This window comes from Sturnus vulgaris, chromosome 3, assembly GCF_052056855.1.
Source record: "Sturnus vulgaris isolate bStuVul1 chromosome 3, bStuVul1.hap1, whole genome shotgun sequence".
Classification (NCBI taxonomy): Eukaryota; Metazoa; Chordata; class Aves; order Passeriformes; family Sturnidae; genus Sturnus; species Sturnus vulgaris.
Window position 1 is genome coordinate 29,134,227 of NC_142245.1, and position 21,444 is coordinate 29,155,670.

Below are 21,444 nucleotides of genomic sequence, written 5' to 3' on the forward strand. Positions count from 1 at the left end.
CTCACCCACTATTGTAATTGGCAAAGTGCTAAAAATTAGAAAATACCAGGCACATTTGATACTCTCAAAGCTGAGTATATTCTGGGACAATACAATATAATTTCAATAAAAGATAGAGAGGTTCAATCTCTGCTTTAATGCAGAATGGTAGACAGATGTTTAATGAGTTTATAGAGCTGCACTGAAAAATGTGCAACCCAGAGATGCTGCAAAGGTTCCCTCTGGGCTGGTCTCAGAAATCTGTGCAGAAATATTTCTGGGACCTTGTGTTCCTTCCAGTTGTCCTCTTTCAGGCTGCTGCCTTTTCAGAAAGTTTTGATTTTACTAAACACAAGCTTCAGTATACCAGGATCCTGTACTCTTCAAATCTGTACTTTCTCTCTTAAGGATAAAAGCTGGTACATCCAGCTGCTTTTCTTAACACATTTTCTTCGAGGTGCATCACACCACTTTGAACCCAAGGTTTTGTTTCCCTTTCAGTCTGCCTTCTTGACACTAGCTTTGTCACTTAGCACACCTTCTGCTAGCAATGTGATATTGGATGGTAAGAGCTCCATAAAGTGATGATGTATATTGGACTTCTACACACATATGTAGGGGGGGAAAAGCTCTCTTTGTGGATAATTTTTACATGATTTCCTCTGAAGGTTATTGCAGCTTTTTCCCAATCTGTTACTGACTATCAACTACAGTTGACGGTGCCATTAGGCTGGCCTAATTGGACTAGAGGTTTGAACAAGTCCAACAATATTCATATTCATATTCCTAGCAAAAATTCAGGGGAGGCACAACAGAATTTGGCAAGTCGTGATTGAAGTTCTCTTGATTATTGCAAGTTAGGGCTTGGAGCTCACCTAAACAGAACACTGCATGATAACCCTCACTTGAGACAGGCATTGTGCTGACTTTATGGTAAAGTTATTAATCATTCATGAACAGTGAATAGACATAATTTTGTAAGTTGAGTGCACCTTCAGTTCCAAAGCACTGCTAGGAAAAAAAACATTCAAAATATATATTTAGGTAAGGCTAAGTAAACAAAGCAAACTTAGAATACATATGCCAGCTTGTTTGTGTTATACTTTCCATGGAGGAAAATCTTTGGTTTGAACCTTCAGGTTTATGAAGAAATGTCACCTGAATTTTAGAGACTTTCTACTTACTGACTTTCTTTATGAACTTGAATGTTTTATGTGAAAGACTCTTCAATATTTCTATCAAGTGGTTGCCTAGAAATTGATACCGTAACACACCCCAAACCCACCCTCATATTCATGAACTGTGTGATTTGACAGCACATGTTTTTCTTGTAACATTCTTTTCTGGTCAAAAATGTAATTTTCTTCTGTGAGAATTATTATGCACAAGCTCTTCAACTATTGTTATAATTGCATTGTTTGAACTGTTTGATATTTTGATTAATTCTAAGCACTATTGATAGTGTTTAGGCTTGTCATCCAGTTTTAAAGATATTTATTGCCCTGTGCTGTTTGCTGGTTTGATATTTGATTTTTCCACTGGCATGTCATCTAGAAGATGACTCTTGTAAAAAACAAGGCTTGAGTTATCCATCTTTCTAAGAACTGGCAGTAGCAGTTTTAGAAACCCAACTTAGGACAGTTTTTATGTGTGCAGCATTCAACCTGACTGGACTCAGTCCCCATCTGGTGTAAGCCTGTGCAAGCTTATCAGTTTCATTTAGCTCTTACAGCTTATAGCAAGTGTGAATGTAGCCCTTAATATTCTAGCTGATGTCTGCAAATCTCAAAGTTGTAGAGATATTCCTATCAAAACTGATATTTTTAGTCTAAGAAAAGAGATTAGAATTAACAGTAATGCAGTAAATATATTATTCTCATTCTTGGTGTGGGTAACATTTTACCTCTCTGGAATAGTTTTAGAAGTTAGGTTTACAGTTTAAGGCTTCACCCAGGGTTAACAGAGGTACATAGGCTTTTCTGGACAATTGTGTATCTCCTCCTCAAACAGATATCTAAGATATGTAAGACTAAAAAAATCTCTGAAAATATTTGTCTCTTCTCCTTGTTGAAGGAACACAGAAAAACAATTTTTGAAATTAGTTTTCTTAGACTTTTCTAGTGTGTAGGATTTTTTTGAAACTTAAAAATTATTTCATGTTGGACAAGATGAATCTCACCCCTCTTTGCCATCTGTCTTTAACTCTGTTGTCCCTGATGCTGAGTTCCCATCTGATTTCCCTGGCAAGAAATAATTGCTTTCAACAAAATGGTTGCTGTTAATACAAAATTTTATTAATTGTGAGTTCATAGGTCCAGATTCTGCCTTTATGCATCCTGGTGCAAGTTTGTGGTGACTGCTATCATTCAGAAAGTGTGGTATATATAGCTAAGAACAGGACTGGGGGGAGTTCCCTCCAGCTTGGGTTTCATCCGTCTGGACTGTCACACCATAGTAGGTACTGTATTTCCCTGGCGGGTTTGAAAGCAGACTCTAAGTCTCTGACCTTTTGTAGTTACATAGAAAATCTTCAAACTGTGATCCAGTGTAGGGTGGTCTACCTTGAATTTGTAGGTATGGGTTTAAGCAAACAGTCCCCCTTACTGCCTTGGGCCATTAGCTCCGAAGTCTGATAATAATATACATGTCAGCACAGCTAAATAGTTCAGCAAGATAATGCATCAAGACATGTGAATAGAGTCTGAGATTCTAGGAAGCACAGAGGCCAGGCAGTAATGAAAGAGATTCTTGTTCCACTGATTCCCTGTCTTTTACTGCTTACACTACTGCACCCTAAAGCTATCAAAATATATGCTTGGCAAAATAGGCACAATTTGCCTTTGAATATTTCCTCAACAGAATTCAGGTATCTTGGGCAACATTCATTTGTTGCAGAAGATTTTTTTGTTTTGTTTTCTTTTGTTTTTTATCCAAGATGCCCATCATTGTCTGTTGAAAAAGCAGGGCGTTGGCTTTTAAGTGCTGAGGTTTTGCTTTTCATATGCAGCTGTTCTGCACCAAACCATTGACAGCAGAATTGCTTTGGAAAACTTGGGTCCCTCCCTCTGAGATCACTGTATTATTCTTTCCATTGTCCTGCTTTCTTTTTGGAATGTATTTACTGAGAGAAGCTTTGCACGTTCTTAGTCAAAGGACTTTGAAGTCACATTCAACAAAAATAATGTATTTAAAAACATAAATATTTATTTGCAGGGTAATTCAGTTCATTACAGAATTGGTAGCCTTTAATGATTGGCAGTCCTTAAAGGAATCTTCAGCGGGGGCGGGCTGAGCCTGTAAATCAAGGAACAACTGACTTATTGAAGTTAATACCTGAGTGATTAATAATAAATTTTAATTTGAAAGCACCCATGCCTGAAGGTCTCTAAGTGTTGTAACAGAGATTAAAAAAAGAAAGCAGCTGCAATAAAAGAAGGTGATTTGTGTGTCTGAAGGAAAACAAAAGAATATTTGGAACCAACATAAATGAACCTCACCTAACTGTAAAACAAACTACCAGAATAAAATGGATCTTAGATGTGCTTTGAGACACTGCCATGCTTCCACATGCACAGCTTTGCTTAAACCATTCTCCTGGCCACCTCTAAGACCAGAAGAAGCTATTGGCCACCTTCTCCACTCACTTCTGATAAAGCTTTTCTTAGACACAGACATCACCTTTCTAGGTTTTGGTGACAAGCTGGTTCTGGTTGTCATGATGGTTAGGAGCCCTTACTTGAAATGTCTAAGGTGCAAACCCACTCCTCTGAAATCTAAATAACGTGCATCATTTTCTTAGCTGTGTGAAATACTTTTTGTTCCCAGCTGATGGGAAAATTAAAATTTTTATGCCATTTTTGGCATATGAATTCAGTAATCACATTGATGCCTTTCTCTTCCAAATGCTAGTGGAATATTTTAGGAAGATGCAAATATCACCCTCAGCGTGTCACTGTGACTAGTTCAGTGCTTCTTTAGAGTTCACAGAAGACACCAGAAGACACCAAAATAAGACTGGGGAATGCCCATACGTGATTTTTCCCAAATGAATTTATATAGTGTTTATTGTGCAATGTTAGTTCATTAGTACATTGATCTTTTTGATTATCCTCTGAAATATTTGTGTATTTGAAAATGTCAGCAATGCATACAATTTTAGTGGGTGTTTTTGAAAGTAAATTAAATAATTATCTGAAATATATTGTAAAAAGTGCAAGGAATTGATTTACATACTTTATTGCAAAGTTAAAGTAAAAAACACGTCTTCTCTTTAGGACAGAATGTTATTGTCATAGTCCCAGGAGCCAACCTGCTTTTAAATTTTGAAGACCTGAAGAGGGCTTCTGATGTCATCTGTAAAGCCAAAGTGATTGTTTGCCAGCTTGAAATAACCCCTGCTGTTTCTCTTGAAGCTCTGAAAATGGCACGTGCCAGTGGAGGTAATGTAACATAAGCCATTCTCTTTCTTTCATTTGTACTACGTGAAAAATACTCTTTATCATGCTTTCTAAATAAAGATCCTGTAGTCTATTCTGGTTTCTGTCATATTAGTTTTATTTAGAAATGAAACAATAGCCAACAAATTCATGCTAATGAGAACTGAATTAGCTTTAAAATTTTTGCAGTGTTAACCTTGGATAGCAAAACAACTCATGCCCTTATAATCTCCCTGTATATGTCTGGTGCTGCCTTTCCTCCTGTTTTCATGCTGTGACTAAATCCATAATGTTGGTAGGTCAGGAGCTATGGGCCTGACTCTGCTATGATTACAGAGCAGAACAGGCATAATGAATGCAAGTCAGTAAAGTTCCACACACAGGAAAGTGAATGAAATGACCTCAAAACCAGACTTATGCCCTTGTTCTCCCAGCATACCAGTAGGTATGGCTGTGGTTTTTTGTATAGTAATTGACATCCTTAGAAAAAAAAAAAAAGCTTTTTCTTCCTAACCAAAATTCTTAGAGTGTGACTGGGCATGATGCCATTGCGTAGACACAGTCATGGTCTGTGAAATTATTAGAAAATTGTTACTGTACTATACTTTTAAATGTAGGGCATTGTTCCTTCAGTGTAGCATATATGTAGATGAAAGCTGATATTTTGCTTGAACAGGATGGGGTTTCATTACCAACATAATGTTTTTGTTGTTTAAGTGCCTGTAATGCTTTCAGTTACTCAAGCACAATTACCACAGTATTTGAACACTAAGTAAATAATTATGCAAGAGAGGCATCTACATGAGATTAAAAAAATGTTTTTCCTTTCTATCCAGGAGATGAGACTGGGAAGGGACAGCTCATAGCATAGTCAGTCATGAAGCAGATCAGGGATAGAACTGGGATCAGAACTTAATATTTTCTTGAAGCTGAGCCCAGGGCTAGCTCCAGCAGATCATGACACGCTGGAATTGTGGGCACTCCAGTTCACCTTCTGCACCATGACCTATTGGGCACCTGTTGCACTGTATTTTTGTTATTACATTTTATGAAAATGAATAACAGCATTCTTTACATTCTTTACATTCTTTATCTAATGGTTAACGGACTCTAGTTGAATCATAAATCAATATCCATGACTTATTTTGTCTATTTCTAACTCTATGAACAGTTTTGTCAAGATGCTTCACACTTTTGTCACCCTCCTATGGCAAGATGCCAGCCTGTGACAGAAGAAAAGATTTTTTTAAAAGTAATTGAAAGAATTCAAATCTGATACACAGAACAGACATGCAAGTACTTAGCAACTGTAGACAGCACAATATATCAAGAAAAAATAGTAGTTAACTGTGGGCCAGCTGTAGTTCTGTGCTGTCAGTGTGTTATCATTGTGCAGCTCTTCTGTCAGGGAAGTTTGGTTGCTTCTGCTTTAAAACAATAGGCTACACATGTTCAAATGTCATGTGCCATCAAATCTAAGTAAATAGCTGAGTTTGTAGCACTGTAAAAACCTATCTGTAGCCAACAGTAAATTGTTAATGCAATTTCCCTTCTTTTAGCTTGCAATACCCTCATGTATTATGTAGCACTTCATGTTAGAATGTTCATTTGACTATTTTTGTGTAAAACAGATGCATATCCAGATGCCTCAAACCTCTGTTTCAATGAGGGGTTTTTGCTTGTTTTTCTTCATTCTTACTGAAAGAAATAAACAAAAGAGAGAAAGAATATGGAGACAGGCAAGAACTCTTTGCTTCTCTTCAGTCAACGTCATCTGGATCTGTAAGCTGGAGAGGGATATCTCATCATGTCATGTACATGGTGAAAAGGAAGGAAGGAAGGAAGGAAGGAAGGAAGGAAGGAAGGAAGGAAGGAAGGAAGGAAGGAAGGAAGGAAGGAAGGAAGGAAGGAAGGAAGGAAGGAAGGAAGGAAGGAAGGAAGGAAGGAAGGAAGGAAGGAAGGAAGGAAGGAAGGAAGGAAGGAAGGAAGGAAGGAAGGAAGGAAGGGTTGTGAATAACTATATGAAGTAGGTATAAATTGTAGTGGAAATCTGACTGGACAATTAAAGGTTTTTAGTGGTTGGTGGTGAGATGCTGCTGCTGCTTCCAAAAGTCTGGTTTTGGGCTTCTCTAGTGACAGACTCCATAAAAGATGGCTGATAATGCCCAGCATATTAATACTGTCATGAAGAATGAGCTGGGAACACCCTCAGTTAAAAGTTCTATGTCACTTGCAAGAAACAGATCTATTTTTTGGATGCTTCAAGCTTTTAATCTTGGGCTACAATTTTTCATAACAGCTGTTTGTCTGTGGTTAAACTCTTTATGATTTGTGCCAAAGCACTGTGGTTGCAGAAACCAGGCAATGGAAAATGCCTCCCACCCTACCCTAGCTTTTGAATTACGAATACTAGCTACCTTAAAATTTACTTAAGACTTGATAGCAAGGGAGCTTTCTTTTAAAGATAAGCCTTCACAACAGTATGGAAACCTGCCTGATTTTAAATGTATTATTAACCTGGAAAATAAGTACCTTTCACACAGACATCATAAAATTGTTAAGAGCTTCACAGCTAGCTTCCCCTGAGCATCTGTCCATACAGGCACTTGTCCATTTGGACACCATGACTTCCAGTGTAATTCCTGGTTTTAGGCAACTTCTTTTATAGTGTTAAGGATCTGTTGTAGGCACAGGAAGCACAGAGCAGGAGCTTGCTCAATTTCAATACAGAAGAGACCAAGTTAGATGGGAATGCTGGCGATGGAGAGTTGATTTCAGGCAAAGGAAATGTAGGAGAAATTTACTTGATTTTTGGGGGTGAGGTGACAGAGGAAGCAGGAAAGGAGAAGCTGAAAGAGGAATGAAATTGGAGCAAAGATTAGGATTTGTTGAATAGGGATTGGAATATGGAGGTAGAGTCAGGGAGCAGGCTGTGGGCACTGGAAGTGGGAAAAGGAATTGTAGGCCATAAAGAGATACGATGTGGTACAAGTTGAGTGAAAAGGGTTACAATTGCATAGTTCCTGTGCAAGGAGGCATGAAGAATAAAATCTCATTGAGGAGAATGGATCTTGGCAAAGGGAGAGAGGTGACAAGATTGAGGAGTAGTTCTATGGGAATCTCATGAGGTTAAACAAAACCAAGTACAAGTGCTGCACGTGGATGGAGCAACCCTGGTATGAACACAGGCTGGGGATGAACAGATCAAGAGCAGCTCTGGGGAGAAGGACTTGGGGGTGCTGGTGGGAGAGAGGCTGGACAAGACCCAGCCATGGGCACTCCCAGCCCAGAGAGCCAAACCTGTCCTGGGCTGCATCCAAAGCAGCATGGGCAGCAGGGGAGGGAGGGGATTCTGCCCCTCTGCTCTGCTGAGACCCCACCTGGAACCCTGCATCCAGCTCTGGGGGCCCAGCACAGGAAGGACATGGACTTGTTGGAGAGAGTCCAGAGGGGGCCACCAAGATGATTAGAGGGATGGAGCACCTCTCCTCTGATGTCTGTTCAGCCTGGAAAAGTCTTAGGGGTGACCTAATTGCAGCCTTCCAGTACCTGAAGGGAGCCTACAAGATAGAGACAAATTTTTACAAGGCATGTAGTGACAGGACAAGAGGAAATGGCCATCCAACCCAGGCCATTCTATGATTCTGTGATTCTGTGAAAGAATTTGGGAAGAAAATAAGTTCCTCAGGAGGACCAACCAGATTATCACATTCAAAAGCCATGCTCTTCTTCACAACCTGAAAGAGGATCTTAGGGTTTCTCTATCTCCTCCCGTGCCCAGCAGATAGCAAATATGAGAGAAAACTAATAGTAGTGTATTACATTGTACTCATGACAAGCCTATATTAAAACCCAAGTTGGAATACTTCCAGTGCTGCTCCTGACCCATACATATGTCAGTATGATACCACATGACAGTTTGTTTTACCTAAGAAAGTATACCTTCAAGTTTTATGTTTAAGAAAACTTCGTTAGTGTTGCAGTTAACAGAATAGGAAATGCAAGAGTTAAGGTTGCCTGTGAAACCTTAATTTGTCTCCTTTCTGCATATGTATTATGTTGCAGTCTTTAATTATGCGATCACATGCTGTTTTTCAGTGGTATGTGATCATATAATTAGAGAGTTTATTATAATACATACTGTATTGTAATAATATAAGGGAGCCAAATTAAGATTTCATTGGAATTCCTAATCCTGTCATTTTCTGACTTCTGAGTAAAAGTCTATGTCACTTTAATACTGTTTTTAATGAGGCAAGTAGAAAGGCATGATAAAGTTGTACCGTCAAAGGCTAAAACTTTCAAAGTGTTAATCACCTAAACTTCCTGGTACTCAGCTTTCAGAAATCTCTGCATCTTTGTCTGTTACAGCATTAACTGGGATTCGGAGATGTTCAGGGTGTCTGACTATTATATGCTATAGCTTACAGTCTAAAATATGTGTCTAGGACTGAAAATCTAAATTGGAAGATTTGATCACTGACTATAAGAAATATTTCTGAAGTAAGAGTGTGTGCTTTATTTTAAAATTATGACCTTGTGGTTAAGGCACAAGTATTAATCATAGAATTGGCAAAGTGAAAAACCAAGGCTGCAGACTTCCTGTGTTAATAGTGAGTAAGTCACTTACACTGTCCTCATGACAAACCTTTGCTGCTGCTACAAGGGGCCTTAGGCTATTACAGCTTAAACTTAGTTTAACTAACATATTCTACCACATGATAAGTTTAGGTCTAGCTCTGCCAGATAGCATATTAAAAATATACAGTGCCTTGTCTACACTACAGTTTTATAATGTGGCATTTTGAACAAGTTAGGTAACACATTCAGAAGCACATTTAACTCCTTGTCTGGACATGCCCTTCATTACTCCATAACTCGTGATTCTCCATGTACAGAACTCAGATAACGACACTGAAAAATTCTAGAACTAAATCAGTTCTTGTAAAACTTACTAATATCATGGAACAAGCATCATCAGTTAAACAAATTGCATTAATGTCTAAGTCTTCTCTTTTTTAAAAAATTAATAATTTCTTGAGGGTTTTTTCTGTTACTCTTCTGTCATGTTCCCATCATAACAGGTGCCTGCACATGAATTAGAATGGAACTTTAATATAATAAACAAAGCTTTTAGCAGAGGATGCAGAAACTGAGAGTGATTTGCATGTTAATAATAAACATTGCGGTCTGTATTGAAACACAGCGGTCTTTCAAGTGATGGTTTATGAATCTAAAACACTACAGATTTAGATTTTCTTTTTCGTTTTTTTCTTTTCCAGTAAAGACTTTGTTTAATCCAGCTCCAGCCCTTGCTGACCTAGATCCACAGTTTTATACCTATTCTGATATCTTCTGCTGCAATGAAACGGAGGTAATTGTCATATGTCATGTTAAAGAAGGAGTCTTAAGCATGAAAATTTCAGAAGGGTACTCCTCTCAGAAATACAGCATAGGGAGCAGGAAAACTGAGCCATGCTCCTCTTACATAGGACTTTTGGAGTGACAGATTTGATTCCTGACCTAACCAGCAAAGAGAAGTATTCTAAAATAATTTTAGCTTGCACTTGAAATTAAATTAGCTGTTTGCGGCAGGAAAGTTGGGTCCAGCCTTCCTTACAAGTAGATCAGCAAAATACATCCATAAAAGGATACTTGTTAAATGTTATCACTGGGTGGTAAATATTAAAATAGTTCCTTGTCCTTGTTCTGTGGTCCCTTGATATGATTAGCAGGAATGCGTTAACCATGGTGTTCTGACAGTTTTAAACTCTCTTGCCAGGAGGTGATGCACGCTTGCTGCACTTGATGGTAAATAGTAGTTTCATATGCCTCTTCCTGTCAGATCTGTTCTCAGTCAATCTTCTCTGGCTTTCAACTGTCTATCTTCCTTTTTTCCCCCTCCCCTCTTTTCCCTCTCTTTTCTAATTCAAGTGTTATTTCTCCCAAAGGAAATTGGTTTTGTCACAAGAGACAAATTAACCTCATCTCATAAGCCCTTTGTTTAAATTTGCTACTTATTAGCATTAGGCATGCTTCCCCTCGCCCTCTCTTTATATAAACAGGAACGTGGCAGAAGTAACCTAAAGGATAGGAACCATGCCTTGATCAGAGTTAAAGTTATCCCTAAGCAACATGATTTCTGCAATGAATATGATCCCTTTGGGTGGAGAGGAGGGGGAAGAGCTAAGAGAAGAGCGTGGCCTTGCTTACTTGTAGCATTTTTTTTCTGATGACATTGTCTATCAGTGTAAATTTTTGAAGACTCGATTACCCTCTTTTGAAATTTATGTTAAACCTCATCACAAACTATATCAGTTCTCAGTCCATGAGTCTTCCAGCATTTAAGGGTCAGCCTAAGTAACCCAAAAGGACATCTAGATTTTATTCTGAGATTTTTTGTTATGTGTCTGCCAAGTCCACATAGTCCAGAGAATTCAAAAATTAGCAAAATAGGAAGGTGGGAGATGCCATGGCTCTTCAGATCTCTGGAAGCCAGAGTTTCCAAGATAACTGGCAGTGATACAATTTGTGGCTCAGACACTGCCCAACAGATATCAGAATTCAATTCTATGTGATGAAGAGGATGCTAAGGCAAAGTATTTATTCTTGTTCAGGAGACTCACAGAACACCAGTATCATGTTTTCTTAATGCTATCAGAAAGCTTTTATGCCTGGACTATGCCTCTGGATTGGCTAAATGGTGCAATGGCTCACATTTTGGGCTGAAAACATCCATACTCTCCCACTGTTTAGTAAATGTCATTTGTTGTTGCCTTTTTTCATAATGCCACTTGTTAATTTTTTTCCCCTGCAAAAACTTACCCCCATATGTTAGAAACAAAACTTTGTTTTTCATTACTTGTCTATTCCTGACTTTTCTCTCTTTAACACACATGTTAAAGTTTTCCTTTTGTTGTGTTTTATTGCTAGGGGACAGTCTTGAAAGAGGCATTCTTTGAGAAGTGTAGCTTGCTGGATCCAGTGGTATTATTATTAACACCACATGGAGAAAAGAAAATTACTTCTATTTAGAGAACAAGAAATGCAGGTGTACAATTATAATAGATCCCTGCTTGCTCATCTACCTTTTCCTGCAGAGCTGGGGGTACAGTTTGCATTCTTTTCTGCTGTTTTCTTTTAAGAAGTAATTACCATATGAAGATAGCTAGGATCACTGGATGCAAGGTCAGGCACAGAAGTACGATCTGCTGTTGAGAAGGCTCATCTCTTCTGAATTTATGGAAATGCTAGACATATGGGAGTCCCTGCCAGCCATATCATGGGAACATAAATCCAAGTGTAGGACTCCTACAGCATATTCTGGAACAATAATGGCTCATGAATACCTTTGTTTTTAAAAACAATCTTTTGAAACTTTGCAATGAAATTGATTATGTTAGCACAAATATAATATTCACTTTTGTTTTATTTCATTCTCTCGGTGTGTCTGATGTGTATTGAATTGATTTTTAGGGATGAATTATTGCCATTGTTCCATTCTTTTTGCTGAGGAAAAAAAAGGGAAAAATCAAGCATTTGTTTTTCTTATGTCACAAGTTTGAAAGTAGTTTTTTAAGCAATTGTTATATATTCATATACCATCTGTTTTCTGTTTTCTTTCATGACTTTTTAAAATTTCACATCTAAGTAATGAATACAGTTGAGAAGTTTGATATACAGATAAATGTTTACATACCCAAATAAAGGTTAGCAGTCACATCTCTGCATGGCACTTAAAAGCAACAAGTTAATTCTACAAATCTTAAAGATAATTCTAATTTCTTAAAACTTTATCCATTCAACCAACTACATATGCATTTCCATCATTATTTTAAATCAGAAAGTCCCTAAGACTTTGGTGATCCTGAACATATACTAGGAAAAGATCTTTTTATTCTTTTTTTTTTTTTTTTTAATTTCCCTCAGTGTTTACTGGCAGATACAGTTAGGAAAGAGCATTTGAGTAAGATGGACTTTTTCTCTATGCCATTATGGTCATTCTTTTGGATTTTAAAAAATTATTATTCTCCATGGTAAAATGTATTGAATGTCCTGCTTACAACTGCCTTCCTGAGATGTTCTGTTCCAGCTCCACTTCCCCTCCTACTTGGTATTTCTAAGTCTCAAATGTCTTCCTTCTAGCCATAATCCTATTTATGTTCCAGCTTTACCCTTTCTGGATTTTTTTTTTTAATATGGTATTTTTAACTACTTCAAGGAAAAAAAAAAGTTTATTTCTGCTTTATCTTTACTAAGTCCTTTAAATAGTTGATAAATCACCTTGGTCGAAGGTGAATTCTTTAGAGCTACCCAGTTCAACTGCTTCTAAACCATTTTTTTTAACACAGATGTGTGTTCTCAGAAAATATTAAATTTACACAGATTTTATTTTATTGCTTGTTTTGCCTTTCTTAATAAGTTACATTTACAAGTATTTATCACTATTTTATCATAATGCCCCTCTCTTTCTTGTTCACCAAGAAATACTTTTAAATTATAAAATCCTGTGGTTTGCAGATAATATGTGAACAGTATGTCTGTAACAGAAAATTATGTTGGCTGTCAAACAGAACACTAGCCACATCTCATAGACTGTGTGAAGTATTTGTATTATTAAAGATGAGAAAAAGGGGATGGTCCTTGCGTTTAGCTGAATTATTACTGAGTCAGAAGTTTCTGTTATTTGCAGCTCTAAAGGTCAGGGTCTTGATCTGCAATGCCTTTGTCACAGAATAGAAGTTTAAAAATGTCAGCTATAGTGTCAGCCATGGGATGTTGGCTCTCAAACATGCAAATATCAAATAACAGCATCAACACTTTATATTCCATTTTTTATTAAATGCTTTAGGATTTAATAAAATCACATGCAGTATCTGGTATAACAGCACAGCTTGTTCTTAGGGATTTATATGCTAGAGAGAAGCAAACAAAATTACACTATCAGTGAATTATCTACCATTAGTTTGTCTAGAAGGCTCTTCACAAGCTGTTCTTTTCACTCTTGCTTGTTGCAATAACAGGGGATTTTATGTCTGACATTACTTTCTTTTTATGTGGTTCATGAACAAAAAAAGTCAGAACAAATCTTGCAAGGTTATCAGTTCTTTCTTTGCTTAGCCTGTAGTTCAGTTTTATCTTTTCCCAGAAAGATCAAACTTGTTGAGACTAGTTTGTTAATTCCCAGATGTAGCACAGCCTAATCCCTGAGGTTTGTGCAGGAATGTGCTAGTTCTCCATTCCCTTAATTCTTCAAATCAAAAATAAATGTATCCAATGTCATCCTGGTGAAAACTAATGGTTGTTCTTTTCAGTCATCTATAAACGTTGAAAAAGAGACACCCCTATACAAGACAAGCTCTTTGGAGTACTTACCATTTTTTCCCACGTATTTGTGTGATTCCTTGCTGCAGATGGCTCTAGGCATAACCACAATGTCAATACAGTTCATGTGTTGTTTTTCTTTCTTAGCGTGTGCATGCAGTTACACAGCCCTGCAGGTTAGGAACCTAAATATATTGCACATCAGCAATTTCAATTTGATCCTAAACCTTTTGAAGAACAGCTACCTGTCTGTTCAAAGAATACTGAGGAGTCCTTCAGGAGTAGAAGAACTCCTGACTGGTTGCAGCAAATGATGAAATTTGACAAGCTATTTTTAATGCAAAATTGGGAACTACTTTCTCCCTAATGTAAAATGAGTATCAGGCTTCTGATCTAAAGAAGCCTTGCAAAGATTTAATTAAATGCTAGCAGAATACTTTGGAACTTCAATACTAGAAAGCAATACAAGTTAATTACTAATTTTGTTAAAGCTGTAAGATGTATAAAAATAACATAGAAAAGCAGATACATTCCTACTGTTTCCTTTTAAGTGTTACTGTCTATTAACAGAGGATAGATCACTTTTAAAAATAAATATTTGTTAGTATGTCCATAATCAAGAGACATTATTGCCTTTTGCAAGAATCAGAGAATATGAATATCTATAGTCTGGGATAAGAACACTTAAGATACTGTTTATTAATATAGAGACATTAATACTAAGAATAAACTTTCTTAAGAAAATATAATTGATCTCTCTAGGAGTCAAAACAAAAGCAAGTCCTTTAGAAATAAAATATTTCAGAATGTGTCTTGAATTTGCCTTTTGTGTTTTAAGTAATGGAAAGCTATTATTCTGCCATTACATAGAAGTTGCCAGCAATTCACAGTATATTTTATTTCCATCTTTGTTCTAAACCCCATTTTATCAGTTTCTGGAAACTGAATTTTCCCATATTTAGTCTAAAATGAAAGATGTTACTTTTGGGAAGGAAATTAATAGCTTCAGGCCAATTCATTTCAATCAGTTTTTAATTATTCTAGCATGATAAGTATTTCTGCCTGAATGTATGTAAAATTTTTATAATTTGAAACAACTGGAACTAGCTTGGCTTGTGTCCTGACCTTGCAATTTCTTTTACACTAAATCTGTTGTACTACTTCTTGGGGACTGTTCACATGTGTTAGAATTAATGAGATGGAGTTCTTGTTTTGTCATTCTCAAAAGAAATCTCCTAAGATACAGGGCAAGTTTGTAGCCAACTAACTTACTGTGTTTAAATATTTGAAATTAAAAGTATTTTAAATTGTCATTTGTAGTTTTAGATGCATTAGCCTTTAAACTGGGACAGTTTCCCTGCTATTATTTATTGTTTCTGTTCCAGTAGTACCTGGCAACATTTGCAAAGTTGCTATTGTGCTAGGTGCGCAAAACCCAGTCCAAATGATAGACTGCTCCCCAAAGAATTAATACTTCTTGTTATTTCACCAGTTTATGTTTGCTGAGGATCAGAGGATTGTGGAAGTTAGGAACAGACCTCTGGATGTTCAGCTAGTCCAACACCCTGGTGAAGCCTGTCCAGTTTAGGACGGGTTGCTCAGGGCTTTGTCCTGTCAAGTTCTGAATCTCCCAAGGCCGGAGACTGCATGACCTCTGGGCACGTGTTCCAGTGCTTCATCACCCTTGTGGTGAAAAAGCTTATCCTAATATTGGAATTTCCCATGTTCTAGTTTGTGCTTGTTGTCTCTGGCCCTATCCCTGTGCACCTTCAAGAAGACTCTGGCTTCATCTTCTCTATATCCACCTACTAAATTGCCCTAGACGGCAATTAGATTTTCCCCTTAGCCAGGAGTTCTACAGGTTGATCAAGCCTGCTTCTCCAAGCCTCCTCTTGTATGTCCTGGTCTCTAGTCCTCTGACTGTCTTGATGGCCTTTCCACTGCAGTGTGCTGTGGTAGGTCAGTGTCTTACTTGTGCCAGTGTTGCCAAAACTAGATATGATGCTGCAGATTTGTTTTTGCAAATGCCAAGCAGAGGATCCAGAACATCTCCCTGGAAGTGGCTGCCCCAAATGCACCACAGCTAGGGACAATTGGCAGATGTTTGTATGCTAGGATCATTCTCAGTTTTAGCCAGTGTAAACTACTGTTGCTGTTGAAAGAAGTTAATTGTTTTGAATCAACTTTTGGGGGTAATGTGGGACTCAGGATGGCGTTAATTTTCACACAGATCTGCCTTGCAATCCATTTTGTTTCCAGGCCACATAAATGGCTGTTCTGGCATGAGAGAATGGGCCATGTGGACAAGAGTGGCAGGGCCATTTTCTTTTATGTAGCACTTCTGGTTTGTGTCAGCTTACCATGACTAGACTCCACAGTATAAAGAGAGATGGAGACATAACTAAGATTAGTAAAGACTATGGCCAAGAACCTTCATATCTATGAAATTAAAAGCTTTAGTTAAATTTTTCTACCAGTCTTAAAAACAAAATTGTGAAAATAGTATGTAGATTAATTATATAATATCCATCATAGGTTTATTCTGACAGCAGTTGTGTGGCATGTTGTCTTGCTTTAATAAGTCCATTTAGCTGAGGAGTTTTATGAGAATAGCTGCAGAAAAATAAAATCCTTCATTTGCTGCTCTTTTGTACAGTATGATGGCAAATGTCCACATTGGTCTTTTAGTATTGTTATTTAATTTTTTCTTTACATAACCATTAGTTATTTCCCTCAATTGTACCACAGTTTGTTTTTTAAATAAGATTCTACTGAAGGGAGGAACTTAAAAACTCACCACAGTATTTAACATCAGTTGACATTTACCGCAATCGCTAATCATTGGCACAGAATCTGTCTGGCTTCTGCTGCTTTTATGGTTCTTCCAGCTTGTTCCAGTATTTTTTAGTTGTACCATCCTGCTGTAGATGAGTTAGATGATAGTGGTTTGAAGCAGCTGAAGATCTACTTTAATACAGGCTGTCTGTTCAAAACGATTTTGTTTATTGGTATAAGCAGTGTAAAGATGAAAAGAAAGATTTCCACAAATATCTGTTCCAAAACAATTCTTTCACTGCTCAAGCAAAAAATCCTGTTGATTTGGGACATGGGAAGCACAAAGAGGAGTACTGTCTTAATGCTAAGCATACAGGTTGTGCATTTCATCAGGAAGAATACGATTTTTAAATATTTCATTCACCTTGCTCATCAGCCTACAGAAGTATAAATACCAGGTAAATAAATTAATATTAGATTTACTTTACCAAAACCAAATCCTTTCCTCATGGAGACTTTGCAACAGAGGTAGAATGTTTGGAATTATTGCCTCTCATAAAGTACTCTGAAAATTCAGTTTGCCTGTTTCATTCAAGGATTAGTTTTAAATTATTTTTATTCTTGTAACACAGTGTACCAGGTGTTCTGAATACAGGAATACATAGTTCCCACTCCAGAGATATTAAAATTCATGAAGAGATTAGGACTCTTTAGACACTTGAATAGAGTGTACATATATATTTTAATATTACATGTCATCTATCTGTAGTTACTCCAAAACTGTTATTAGTGAGTTGGTTTCCTGGAAACCTTGCAAAAAGATACATTCAGAAGGTTTTGTGAGATACTTTTTGAAACAAAAATGTTCTTATTTGAAAAAACTTTTATAACCTTTTAAAAACTGAAGTATGTTTAATATGCTTAAATAGTTTACACTGCAAGAGAAGTTCGAGCAGCATAGTGGCATAGTGGCATGCCGAAGAGAAAACTGGACAGATTTAGTTGCGTTCTTATAATTTAGATCTTACTATATTCTTGTCTGGGATCAGTGTGGTTAAAAAAAGTAATTTTAAATTGCCTGTACGTGTTGACCACGCCTTGCCCCTGCAGTGCACAAGTTTACCAACCAAGCCCTGCCGCACCAGGCTCTGCCTTACAGTGACCACATCAACAGCGCTTGGAATAATGTGTGCGTTTGTCTAAGGAGAGACTGCAGAACCTGGTGGTGTGTGTTTAAAAATTAAAACGATTAAGTGCTCTGCAAGTGATGCTATAAACTCTAGGGAGTGTGTTGGTATCATGGGGCCCTTCAGAGCCCAAGGGTGGCTGCTCTGTCCCGGGTCAGGCTGGAAGTCAGGAAATGACAGTGGCGAGCGGCGGGCGCTGACTCACGGCTGGGGGCGGCTTGCCTTGGATGGCTGTAGGAGTTCCTGTCCCAGCTGCCTGCCCGCCCTCTCCTCTCTACAGCCATGGCCTGCGCTCCGGGAACCACTTGTTTAATCACTGCACTTCACAGTTTGTTACATCAAGAACCGCCAGCGCTGAATGCAAGCTTCAGTCATGCGGAGGGAGCTAGTTTGAAATATTTCAGCAGCTGTTTCCCAAGAAGCTGAGCTGCCCATGCAGCAAAGGTCAGGAGAGTAGTTGCTGAATAGGTTCCAAAGAAAGTTTTCCGCTGAAAGTAAGCCCTAGGAGTCTGGAAGTTATGCTCGGCTATGAGCAGTTATCTGAAAATGCGTCAGACTGCATTCTTCAAGATCCAGCAGTAACCTTGTAATGCAAGCTACAGTAAGGCCTCCCTTTTCTCAGGCAAGCAGGACGAAGTTTAGTAAAGATGGCAAAATGTAATGTGTCTTTTCACTTACAATTGAAGGCATACAGTATTATGCAGGAGAACTGCCTGGTAGACTGTTTCAGAGAAAAGACAATTTCTCTTCCTTTTCTTCCTGTTTCATTCTTGTTCTTTTCCCTTCCAAAAAGAAGAGAAAAAGCACATTATGCTTGACAATACAATGATATCAAGAAAATGTATGAAGTGATGAAAATGCTGTTTGATTCTCAAGTCTTTCTTGCAGATTTTGGGGAAGTTTTGCTCTTAGTTGGGTGGAACTAGAAGGGATTCATTTTAAGACCCAACTGGAAGAAGCTCACCATCAATTAGAAGAGTTTAATTGTGTTTTTACAGAGCCAGCACAGTTGACAGAGGCATATGGAGATGGTCATAACACAAGTATATAATAATTTATTAATAGGCCTTTGTCTAAAGAGGTCTTCAGATAAATTTTAGGTATTCTCATCCAAAAATATACTGAACAGAGTGCTCAAACAAAGTTGAGCAAATTTTTTTTCCTGGAAGATTTTCCCTTGTGATATCCCTCTAGCCGAATACAGAGAATTTTAAAAAGTGTTTAAAAAGTTTCTCACTTAGTGATAAATATCCCTCAAGAATAGTGACCAAATTGACTTGTAGCATTTTTTCACATTAAACCACAAAATGCTTTTGCCAAGACTGTGTCACTGTGTCCGTTTCACAGATGAAAAAACTGAGGCAAGTGGGAGAAATGTGATTTTACTAAGGGTTGTATGCCAGGTAGGTTGTAGAAGCTGGAACAGAACCCACACCTCCTGTGTCTCTCTGCCTAGGCTGCTCTCCGTTAGTCTGCTGTGCCTGAAGTATACACTGATTACAAGCAAGGAGCAAGACACAGCTGAATATCAGCGTAGGAAGTGATTTCATGATCATCCTACAATACACATTTTTAAAAGATACTAAATACTGTTTTCAAATGCAACTGTTGTCCAAAAATGAATGCTGTCAGATTATGATTTTCATTTGCGTGGGTTGTTTTCCAGGCAGAAATTTTAACGGGCATCCCAGTTGGCAACCTTGAAGATGCTGAAAAGGTGGGACGCATGCTGTTAGAAAGAGGGTGTAAGCTCGTAATTGTTACTCTTGGAGCAGAAGGCTGCATGATGATATCAGGAGACGAACCCATTCCAAAGCACGTTCCTGCTGGGAAGGTCAGGGCTGTGGACACTACGGTACGTTTTTGTGGTTTAACTGTCTTGCTTTGGAAAAGACTGCTTAAGCACTAGGGGAAAGCAGTGAGTAATCAGCCAAATCTTTGGGCACAAAGGCTAATTTATGATGTGAAATTTATCTTGGCTTCCAAGTGTCTCATATATTAAATGTCAATTCACCTGAGTTTTATAGTCTGTATTGTAGATGAGCTAGAACTATTATACATACTAAAGGTGTCCTTATGTTCCTCCTTTACTGAAGTACCTGTCTGTGACTGTAGTGTGTGATGCCACTGGCTTGAGCTGCAGTCCTGTTTTTTCACCTTTGCCCTTTCATTTAATTCATCTTGTCTAGAACTCAAACACTGTGAGAGAATGGAGATACTACTCACAGTCTGAATGTTTGATTCTTCTGACAAAGCATGAATTACTTACCAAGTTTAGCATAAGGTGATTAAAGACATAATTTTTGCAGAATATAGTGGAAAATCCCAAAAGTTCTTGCTGCTTCATGATGACTGTTTTATGATGCTATGTAAAGGATACTTGGTCAGGAGCATTTTCATCTTTGACATTAGGATACTTCTTTGCTTCCTACTCAGAACATGCTGAAAAACATGCTCTGTGAAACCACAAAATATAATACCCCAGCAAAAGAGAAAATAGGACAGGCAATAGTTAAGATAGCATTGCTATGAAAACCTTACCACATTGCACATATGGGGCTATTTTGTGTTCCTAGTATTATCTGACATAAATCCAAAATAATTCCAGTGGAGTTACTGAGAGCAGAGCAGGTCGCATTATATGTACTAACTATACATTTAAATGCCTGTTATAATAACGTCATATTACATATGTTCTGTTACAATAGTTCATTAAAATCCTGGAGATTTTACCATCTGGTGCATTCCATATCTGAATTGCATTAATAACAACTAGTTCTTGTAGCATGTTTTTTAGCCATGGACCTCATACTGATTCACAAAGAGGAGAGGCAACTGCTTAAAGGATGAGGAAACAGAGGCACAGGGAGCTGAAATTACCTAGGTCAGTAAAATGCAGTAGCAGAGCTAAGAGTAAAGTCAATTCATCTCAATCAGAAAATTGCTTATAGGTTTGGACTGTGATATTCTGATACTGTGGAAAGTGTTGTTTCATTGTTCAATATAATATTTTTCTATATAACTGTGAAATAGAGATACTTTGGTTTTATTTTCCTCTTTTGCCCCTTTTCCATTTAGAAGTTTGACCTTGAGTTAGTACTCGTTTTGGAATGTCTTAAATTTCTAGTTAGGAGAAGGAGACATCACTGTCCTCTGCATAAGATTCTTGGTAGGGCACTACAGCCAAATTGCCCCTGCTTGCTTCTAGCCTAGAATTAGAAGTGCCAAGGAAGTGAAAGGCAGAGCTCCCAGAGCTGTCCAGAAGCAGGATTTATTAGCTTGGGAGTAGCACCTTGTGAATCTGGCAGTATGGCTTCTTGCTCTGAGCTGATAAATCCACTGCTGCTATCAAATCTTACTGTTAGAGCTTTTTCTCTATCACACAGAAGTGATGTTGAAGAAATATATGTGATCTGATTCTTCAAAAGAATAAAATTGCTTCCAGATCAGCTATTGTTTGATATCTTAAAGATTTGCTTCTCTTGGAATAAAATAGCAATACTGAAACCACACACTGTGGATGAAAAATGCTTTTTATCTTGCCTAGCAGTTTGGAGTTTCATGTGTGAATGAATGTAATGCTCCTCTTTTTTAAAAAATTCTTTTTATTTTAAATAAAAACAGTTTATTTTAATTTACTAAATCCTTGCCCTGCCTCCTTGTGGCCAACAGGTTATTGGCTTCCACATAGCAGAGGATTTTCACAGTTAATTTTGTTAATCTACTTAAATACCAGTGGGTTG

General features: G+C 37.7%; 1 protein-coding gene across 2 annotated transcripts in view; it reads left to right on the plus strand.

Annotated features, from left to right (window-relative positions):
• Positions 1-21,444, plus strand: part of RBKS (ribokinase) — a 71,744-nt gene that overhangs the window by 30,798 nt on the left and 19,502 nt on the right. For both annotated transcript variants that reach the window (XM_088162820.1, XM_014877267.2), the window contains exons 5-7: positions 4,254-4,418; positions 9,698-9,789; positions 19,368-19,556. In XM_088162820.1, the coding sequence (XP_088018946.1) occupies positions 4,254-4,418; positions 9,698-9,789; positions 19,368-19,556 (446 nt within the window). The remainder of the gene's footprint in view (positions 1-4,253; positions 4,419-9,697; positions 9,790-19,367; positions 19,557-21,444) is intronic.